General features: G+C 39.1%; 1 protein-coding gene across 1 annotated transcript in view; it reads right to left on the bottom strand.

Annotated features, from left to right (window-relative positions):
• Positions 1-413: 413 nt before the first annotated feature.
• PPIG (peptidylprolyl isomerase G) overlaps positions 414-10,256 on the bottom strand; it is a 19,998-nt gene continuing 10,155 nt past the window's right edge. Inside the window, 10 exon segments of the mRNA XM_018554594.1 lie at positions 414-892; positions 894-1,435; positions 1,721-2,126; positions 3,674-3,810; positions 5,338-5,407; positions 5,533-5,700; positions 6,419-6,608; positions 7,005-7,150; positions 7,244-7,273; positions 8,650-8,737. Of these exon segments, the coding sequence (XP_018410096.1) occupies positions 754-892; positions 894-1,435; positions 1,721-2,126; positions 3,674-3,810; positions 5,338-5,407; positions 5,533-5,700; positions 6,419-6,608; positions 7,005-7,150; positions 7,244-7,273; positions 8,650-8,737 (1,916 nt within the window). The 3' untranslated portion in view covers positions 414-753.

Below are 10,256 nucleotides of genomic sequence, written 5' to 3'. Positions count from 1 at the left end.
ATCCATACAAGGTTACAAATCAAGGTTGGCCTCTTAAAAAAAGGGACGTTACACTATATAAAAAGTTGTCTCTTAATTCAGTCTCTGCCATGCATCGAACCTTTACCCGTGTAATCAACAGAAGCACAGAGATTATGTACCAGACAAAAATCAACAAATGTATGTATGTTGAGTGGGATGCTATGTCAGATTTCACCTGGCATCACTCACTGCTAAAATATAAACTGCATAAACAGTCCAGGAAAAAAAAAAAAAAAAGCAGGTGTACAGGGCTATATATCAGGGGTGTCAGTTATGTATAACAGGAAATCCCCTTTAAAGGCATTAAACACCAAACCACACTGTACATTTATACAGCAGAAAACATTTTGTAGGCCTTTAAAAAAATATTTGTAAACATATTTCCAAAGTTTCTAATATGTTAAGTACAGATAGTCTTACAGGTATGGTGTGGGCGCCATTAGAAATGTGCCATAACATAAGCCAAAGCACAGCATTTTAGCAAAGCATGAAAAAGTGCATTTTTCTGGAGAGCCAAATGGAAAAAAAAAAAAATCTAAACTTTTCAACCAATTAAAACTACAGAAAGAGAAAAACCCTCAACCATTCAAAAATCCCCCCAAAACTGTTGACAATGTTGTACACCTAAGATTCTTTCATTGAAAGTTTATTAAAATATGAGCAATACAAATGATCCAGGCTGAGGATCAAAAAAAAAAACAAGTCCCAAAATACAAGTCTAACTAGAATGTATTACTCGGTTTTATTGTCAACACTGTTGGGACTGGACTGACTATTTAATCTTTGTTCCTTTGAACGGGATATACGTCTCTCACGACTTCGTGATCTTTTACCATTTTCCTTATCATGCGAATATCTCCTAGATTTTTCCGTCTCCACTTCTCCCATGGGATGATCGGTCCCCTTTGGAAGTGCTATGCACTGTGTTGGAGTCCGGACTCGTATGATTTCGGCTAGATTTTCTGGTTCGTTTACTGTCTGGACTGCTGCTCCGGGACAATTTTTTTTTGTGGCCTTCACGCTCTGGGGACTTTTTTGGAGAGCCTTTTTTCCCATCTTTCTTTGCCGAGTCCTTGTTTTTGCTCTGACTGGTCTCGCGATCGGAAGATCTGGAGCCATCCAGGCTCCTACTTCTTTTGCTTCTGGACCTGTCTGGGGTCCTTTTTCGATCTCTGCTTCTGGACCGACCCCGTCCCTTGGATTCTTTCTCTTTGCTTTTTGCACGATCCCGACTTCTGGCTTGGTTGCTGTCCCGGCTTCTTGACTGAGCGCTTCTGGTGTTTTCTTTGCTTTTGCTTCTCTCTTTAGCGGTGCTGTTAGATCTACGTTTTGTATTCACAGTTTCGCGTTCCATGCTCCTTGCTTTTTCATGCCTATCTTTACTCTTTCTTCTTTCCTTGCTTTTACCACGTTCCTTACTTTTCATTCTTTCCTTGCTTTTACTTCTATCCCGTTCCTTATTTTTCATTCTTTCCTTGCTTTTACTTCTATCCCGTTCCTTATTTTTCATTCTTTCCTTGCTTTTACTTCTATCCCGTTCCTTACTTTTACTTCTAACCTTCTCTTTGCTTTTTATTCTTTCCTTACTTTGACCCCTTTCTTTGCTTTTCCTCATCTCTCTACTCCTTCCTCTATCTTTGCTTTTTACTCTGTCCTTGCTTTTACTTCTACCCCGTTCTTTGCTTTTACTTTTTGCCACTTCATTTTTTGACTTGCTGTGCTTTGCCTTCTCCTTACTTCTGCTTCTCTCTTTGTCCTTAACTTTGTTGTCCAAGTTTCTTTCTTTTTCTCGTTCATGTCCTTTTTCCTTGCTTCTTGACCTGGTCTTACCGCGTTTGCTGTGCTTAGTATCCCTCTTGCCCTTAGTGTCATCTTTACTTTCACTCCGGCTGTCTGATTTTGTCCTTTTTCCGCTCCAAGATTTCTCCTCCTTTTCGGCAAGTTTTTTAGACTCCCTTTCCTTGCTGCTTGATTTATGATCTTTGCTTTTCTTCCCATGATCTGCTGTTGTACTTGGACTCTCGGACGGAGCTCTTTGGTCAGACTGTTTCCTCTCCCTTCCTCGTACTGGACTTTTTTGATTGTCTGGTTCATTCATTTCACTTCTGCAAAGATAAACAAACTGCAGTGTAATTACCGGAGAAAGGACAACACATGCTACAACAATTTTCAGAGAAATCTTTTGATATAAAGGCTGTCTCACTGAGGTCCAAACTTTCACCATTGCTGAAGAGCATCTATGTATAATACAGAAGTATCCTTGGCATGCCTCAGAGATTTATCAGGAGACTAAATTGTAAATTTCTCTAGCATCTCCACCTGTAGATGAAACTTGATATTGCAAATCAGACAAGAGTTGGGTCATGCCCTCCATGTTCCAAGAGATAATCTACAATGGCAATTTTGACCTCCTGATCTTGATTGGATTGGTGATGGTTTCCCAAAAGCAGTTAAACATCTAATTTATAAAAACACATTAAAATGAATATGCTGCCAATTAGGAGATTGCCAACAAGCTCCATCATTCAGTGAGCAAGATATTAAAGCTACCTTGGCCAAATAAATGGTAATTTCAGCTCAGCCAAGGCAACATTTTCAAAAAGAAGACAGACTTACAACTACATAGTTACATAGTATTTGAGGTTGAATAAAGACATTAGTCCATCAAAACCAACCTATTAGAATCTCATTCTAGGAGTACCTGTACCCCTGTATATTACGGTCCCTTAAGAAATCGTCCTACATTATATCCCTCTAGAGAAAAGCTGTGATCCATAAGCTATGAAGGTTAAAAATTAATCTGGAACTCTTACACTGAGATCAGATATATTTCTTCATTTCTCCGATCTTAAAAGAGACAGATGTGTTTCTACATTCTAAAACACTGATAAAACATACTTGTGAAATAAGACTTCTGTTATATATGAACACTGATCGTTTTATTGCCATATTGCTTTTAGATTCATCCAAAAAGAATAGCATGCTGAAGCAAAATGACAAACAATACGCTCTGCATCTCCAGCAGAAACTACTACATGGACAGAGCTGAAAGCTCTAGCTGTGAAGATTTACTGTTAAACCAGAAATCTAAGACCCAAAAGTGATATTTCAGGTTTCGGTCCTAATATTTTATTTGCATTTTAATTTGAACTTGCTAATGTTTCTGTGAAAGATTTATTATATCTAAAGATTTGCACACTGCAGTTTCTAGGTCAGCGCACCTGCTGTGGTAAAAACAAGGAGGTCCAGCTCTTCCTTTTTTATGACGGAAGTAAGAGGATTAGAATTACCCATATTGTAGTAAGAGGACCGCTAAGTCTCTAAGAGATACAAGTATCCAGAGGTGACCCTGCCCACCAGATTTAATCTATAACTGAAAACCATATTTGGGTAAGCTGACTATTAAAAGTCCACCCCCCTCTTCCCCTATTAGACACAATCCTTGGGGATGACTGCACACAGCTTGGGCTTGCAATGGAATACTGCAAAAGAACAGCAATGACACATTACATAGTATGTACCGTTCTATGGAGCAGTGAAGGTAAGAATCCTGGAATAAAATAAAAAAAACTAAACTATGGGGAAGGGGCTAAACTGTAGGTGTGGTTTCCCAACCCAAAAGTACACTTGAAAACAGAACTAAATGACATACTTGTCTCCCTTGATCCAGCGTTCTCCACTAGAATATCTCATCCTCTGTGTTCTCTGCATCTCTTGCCTCCAGTGTGGGGGAGTCTCACTTCTTCTGAATCGATCTCTAGATCTAGACCTTGATGGTGTGCGGTAGCGCTAGAAAAGAGACAACAGCATTTTTAGATGGTCAGTGATAAGTTATTCTAATTTTCAAAACTAAAAAACAACCAATTATCACAACAGCTCAATTCTTTTTGTTCAGAGTAAGAAAATAAAAAAATAAAATAATTCACTCTGGATAATACCTTTGCTCCAGTTTTCAGATATCAGCTCTAGTATGAGAAACCCAATAACATTTATAAAATGTTGTCCCAATAGAAGTCAGACATTTGTTTTCAGTTAATTAGCTGTTCTAGGCAGCTTGCTTTCATATATAGACCAACAAACTGTAAAAGAAGCATCCTTTATATATAAGGATCAAAAAGGAAAAGTCCCTAGAGCATCCCAAAACCCTTAGATCTTCAGAAAATTGATATCTGCCAAAAGATAGTGCGCTTCCTGACCTGGGACTGCGCCTAGACAGTCCGGTTTTGTAGCCGAATAGCTGTTTATCTGCAGTGTAAAATCTAAAGGCACTGCTGTCCGACTCAAAGGTCTCATGATATTTGATGTCACTGCTATGGTGCTCACTGTTCTTGCTAGAGAGGAAGATGTACCCAAGAACCTGCAGTCCAAGGATTTCTCTTATTTCTGCCTCATTCATTCTGTGCACCTAATGTTTTTTCTTTATCAGATCATTTTTATTAGGTTTTTCTTTAACCCCTTCGTGACTGACGATGTACAGTGTACGTCGCCAGCATCGGGGCTGTTTAAACAGACTCCCGGCGACTTTTGCCGCCGGGACTCTGTTAAGAAACAGGGACTTGGACCTAGATTAGTCAAATTAGATCTTAAACTCACAAATACGACCCTCATATGTCCAGATAATATGAAAAAATTCTAGGAGTACCCTTAATGTGTACGATAGTGTAGCCAGCTGGACCAGTGTAACAAAAAGGTATTTCACTAATCCCGTTATATTGATAAGTAATGCGTTCAGGATACTGAGGGAGGGATGGTGGATATCCATTTCCTTGCCACCAATATCCTAGCGGTGAATAAGGCTTTGTGTATGCACCTGATGCTTCTTTATCATTACCCCGCCAGTCGTTAGAGAGGTGGGTCTGACATGAAGAAGCAAAGCCCTGCATTTCTACTGAGATGGCCATCACCGCAAAGACACATTGGAGAACAAGGAATGATAAACCAGTAATGGAAAAAGATGACCTGCAGGGAGGCTAATGATGATACTATTGACTAATCCTTGGCCCTCCACTTGCCTTTTTGGGCATGACATCCACAGTACAGGTCCACTTTAAATCACTGGAATGGGAAAGGATTAAGACTGTATACAAGCATATACTTGTCAGAGAACACCACTAGTTCTAGTACTGCTCCACATTCATTTTGGACAATGAACACCTCTGATATCTGCCACAACATATAGGAAAAGAGGAAGGGCTTTAGTGTTGCTATAATGCTATTCCCAAATTGTACATACTATCAGAGCACTCATGGTAGCCCCGATTAAAAGGTTTGGGAAACAATGCAAGAAAGAAAAAAACAAAAAACAAAGACACTTACTCTGGGGCCTCTTCCTTTTATTTTTCTTCCAGACCTGGTTACTAGAAGTCTCCTCTGGTAAAGGGAATTGCTAAAACAAAAGATAATACAATAAAAATCAAAAATCAAGGAAAGCAAGCGTGGATGTAGTTTAGACTGTACACAACACCATCAGTCTGCAGCTTTACACATTTGAAGTTTGCTATTCTTGTAGACACCACTTGCCCGTCTCTGTCTCGTTCTCTGTCATTGCCTCTTCCGTCTTGCTCATCAACTCTCTGTGGACTCCTCCTCATTAAAAACTTGTTCTCTGGCACAGTGGGGATCTCTTCTGGACGTACAGTGGATGTGACTTGAACTTCATCTTCATGTTCACTCTCAGAACTAAGGAACATTTAATGTTAAATCATTTTTTTTTATTAGTTCTGCAACATTTAAAGTCTAGAGATACACAACATTCCGTAAAAAGAAAAAATACCAAGGATGGCAAAAGAACCATCTATACTTTATTAATATACAAAGAGCAGTGACTTAGAGCAACTGGTTACCACAATACTTCCCATTGCTTGCGAAAGAAAAAAAAAAAGGGAATGTTTCGAATACGAATACTCATCTCTAGAACAGCTTTCAATTTATAAAATCCTACAGAATTGGAAGCTGATGAAATTGACAAATACAACCAACATGGACCTGCACTAAAAACACTGTCCTGCCTTCCACCACTAAACTAAAACATTGTTAACTTTTCAATGGTTCTTGTAACTAATAATTAGGCACTGTCCTGTGACCTGCCACTAGTGAGAGCCTGAAGCACTGTTTTCTGAAAGTTAGATGGGAATTATACCATTAGATTAAGTGAGCAGGAAGGTCAGAAAAAATATGGTTTGTTATTTGAACGCCTTTAAAATTATCCTCTCAATAGCAGAGCAGCTAGTATGCTGGTTGGTACACATTTTGTTTTCAAAGGAGTCATGAGATCATGAACCTACATTCTTTTCACAGACAGAGCAGTCATTTTTCAAATACTACAATTAGAATATGTAATTTACATATTTGAGATATAGCTAGAGCTTAGCATAATTGTGCCTTTTAAATAATGTACCTCTTCTTGTTCTTTTTGTGCTTCTTTTTCTCCTTTTTCTGTTTCTTGGAAGTTTTCTTGTGTTTCTTTTTCTTCTTTTTTGATTTTCCCTCCTCTTCAGAGTCTGATGAACCAGAAGAGGAGTCTGAATCACTTGAATCTTCTGTGTCACTGGAGGAAGAAGATTTATGCCTCTTCTTCTCTTTCTTAGCTAGAACCAGAGACAAAACGCCAAACATTAGATCTGGGTCAAAGGAAATCTCACTGCCACCATCGGGACTCCCCAGGTGCTGGTCTAATAGGTGCGTCTCCACCTTGGAATTAGATCTGGGTCCCACACAACTCATCATACAATAACAAACCATCTATTATGGCTGGTACCTGCAAAGCCAATGTACCAATCCAGTACTGAAGACTGCCCTTACCTAAATCCTAGAAGCAGCGTAAGTTTTAGATAAGGTGCATCACGGTGAAGGATACAGCAGGGGTCCACTCTGCCCCGAAGTTCGCAAGGCTTTCTGCAGTCAAGTGACTATCAGTACTGGATGGGAGTTCTCAGGTAATAGCAGTTATGGCATGTTTCAAGTAGGAATTTCACATCACTTACACTTCGATTTCTGAACTTGAACAAGTTCCCCACAGTTCTGTATTCTGACTTCTGCACTCGGCTTGCTAGAAGCATCGGTTTTCTGATTTTCAATCTCTCTTACCACTTCTTGACCGGACAGCACTTGACCGAAGACAACATGGAGCCTGCAAAATTGTGGATGAGGGGGTAACAATCAATGAAATGAAAATAAATTTGTTACAGCCAAACAAAAACCCAAAACCAAAAATAGTATTTACCCATCCAAGTGAGGCGTCTGCTTTGTTGTTCTGAGAAAGAAAATAAGACACAATCAGATTGCTGAAATCACAAATCTATTGGTTAAAAATAGAAAGTGTGACCTGTTTTTTTTTTACAACTGTATCTATCCACATCCACACCAGTGGCTTACCTACAACTATAAGACTGTTAAATGAAACCATTACCGTTTATGTTTGAGGTCCACTGATTTAGAGGACTGAAAAATATCTGAACCCAAGAACAAAAATTTTATATATTGTATCTGATCAGTCCTTGAATGTGGTGCCTGCTTTGGTTTACATTTTTTTAGGCTAAGAACATTTTTAGCCAGTAGAGGAAATACCTGTTGAACATTCCAGAAATACAGTGTTCACTTCCTGTAAGCTGGACTGAAAGCAAAAAGAACAATATCTTTCTTCATTAAACAGCTAATCTCCCCATAATGGAGATAAAAAAAATGGCATATACAGTGGGGAAAAAGAGTATTTAGTCAGCCACCAATTGTGCAAGTTCTCCCACTTAAAAAGATGAGAGGCCTGTAATTGGCATCATAGGTAGACCTCAACTATGAGACACAAAATGAGAAAACAAATCCAGACAAATCACATCGGCTGATTTGGAACGAATTTATATTTGCAAATTATGGTGGAAAATAATTATTTGATCACCTACAAACAAGCAAGAGTTCTGGCTCTCACAGACCTGTACCTTCTTCTTTAAGAGGCTCCTCTGTCCTGCACTCATTACCTGTATCAATGTGTCCAGCCTGGGTGACAACTACGCATACAATGGAGAAGTGAGTGTAGCCACCCAAAGACAGCAAATGTGTTTTTTGCAGGATTACCAGGTGAAAAGAGAGAAAAGAAAAAAAGAAAAAGGAAAACCAAAGTAGCCACCACATTTAAGGATATTCCATTTTTGTTGTGGGGTTTAAATATGTTGTAATTTAGATGGTAACGTTAATCTTACCCAAAGAGCTGTGAATATTGCTTTGTAAACCAAAATTATATGCAAGATCTATTGATTACAGTGGGTGACCTTATAAAACACTGGCAGGCATTGCAGTATAGACTGAATATTGACAGAGGAAGTCACTGTAAACTAGATGAAATGTCACGACAGGTGTCCTTTTCATTTTGAACAAAAATGCTTTTACTTCTGGAAAACTGAAAGCAGCGCGAGACAAGATCTAGGACCAGAACCCTCAACAGAACTGCAATTCCTTGATTCTGTATTACTGAGAGGCGGGCTGTTAATTCCCACCTGGCTCAATAGGTAAAGAGAACGTTTAAGCTCTCTTTGGTGTAGCACTTCTCGAAAATCCAGACAGTATTATACAAAGAGGATGGCTTGAATTTTTTTCCCCCCCATTTCAATTTTCAAACTCAGCTCCACCAATACATACATAAAAAACTGAGAGCCATTGGTGTCCTTGCCCCGGTTGGCCATGGACAGGAGGAATTCCTTGTTGTGTTGAACAGAGAAATTCTCATCTGAAAGGACAGAGAATCATTTTTACTTGCCTTGTCATAAACAGCTGAGCGGATGCAAAACAAACTAGAATTAGCGCAAATACAGTATAACTTATAAAAAGTGTTCCCTGAAAACATGAGTTGATTACCTGATAACTCTGTTTCCAGGAATCTTCCAGGACAGCCATCGAGATATAGGCTCCGCCTGCCTGCAACAGGAAACACATCAACCACATTAAATAAATAGACTCCTCCTTCCATCCCAAGTCAGTAACCTCTAGGACCGAAGGCTACCCCATGCACAAAAGTATCCCCTCCTTCCCCTTTAAAGTGATATTAAAGTCAAAAGATAAGCTTTTAAGCCATTTCAAATGCTGATGAAATCACTTACAATGGATGCTGCTCCTTCATGTTTAAAAGTCTTAATTTCCTCTAGAATCAGCTGGTCCCCTGAGCACTGACAGCCTGTATTAGGGTGATTCATTTCTCGAAGTGTGTGTGTGGTGTGTGACCTCTGACTCTACAAACATAGCAAATCAAGCTATTCTCCCCCCCCCTCCCTTCTCAAAGCTAGTAGATGAAAAGTTGCTGGAGATTTCTCTCCCTTGTGATCTTGTACTGGAGAGGATGCTCACGGAGGCCGAGCTGAGAGACTTGGAAGCAGCTGTTCATAAACATGATGACTAAGTGTTTGGGCTAAAAATGTAAAGCAATTCTTTGCTGGGCAATGTTCGTTTGATGTGGATTCATTATTGAGAGAAAAAAAAAAAGTTTGAGAGTTTAATACTACATTAACCACTTAAAGGCCATAGTGTTTCACCCCCTTCCTGGCCAGGCCATTTTTCAGTATTCAGCGCTGCGGTACTTTGACTGATGTTTATTCTGTCATGCAACGCTTTTACTGACATTTATTGCATAAGGACAGCTTAGGTTGAATTCTATGGTTACTGGTAACCCAGAAATCTATGTAATTATATTATGGATACAGTTACGACATACCTAAAATTCAAATACAATGTTAAATATTCATAGTTGGAATCTGCAGACTTGATCATAAAACATTTAGGGCCCATTCACACCACATCATCTCCAGACCAGATTGTTTCTGGACCCAAAATGCATCCTAATGTATCACTATGCTATTTCTGGCCTCTGTTCACACCAGCGCAGCCCGTTCCAGACCAGAAAAATACTGCAGATCTCATTTTGTCTGGTCTGCAATGCTCTGGAACTGCGGGCAGGTTCACACCATTTTCCGGACCGGATGTGGTCCCGAAAATGGGGTGAACCTGCCCTTAACTTTTCAAGTTACACAAATCTGCAGCTTATTGACAATAAAAATACGCATTACCCACCATTAAAAATATTTATGGGACTAACCAGCTTTAAAAAAAATTATTCTATTGGTTTAAAATACTAGGCTGTTGGAGGTTTCCCTAATATTAGAATTTTGTAAGGAAGCATAGTTATTTCTTACATGTAGCACTGTGAACACAGAGCCTTAAAAAAAAAAAAAAAAAAAGTCTAGGCTTGGCTTAGT

This window comes from Nanorana parkeri, unplaced genomic scaffold (assembly GCF_000935625.1).
Source record: "Nanorana parkeri isolate BGI_ZX_2015 unplaced genomic scaffold, ASM93562v1 scaffold165, whole genome shotgun sequence".
Taxonomy (NCBI): domain Eukaryota; kingdom Metazoa; phylum Chordata; class Amphibia; order Anura; family Dicroglossidae; genus Nanorana; species Nanorana parkeri.
This window is presented reverse-complemented; position numbering and strand designations above follow the sequence as displayed.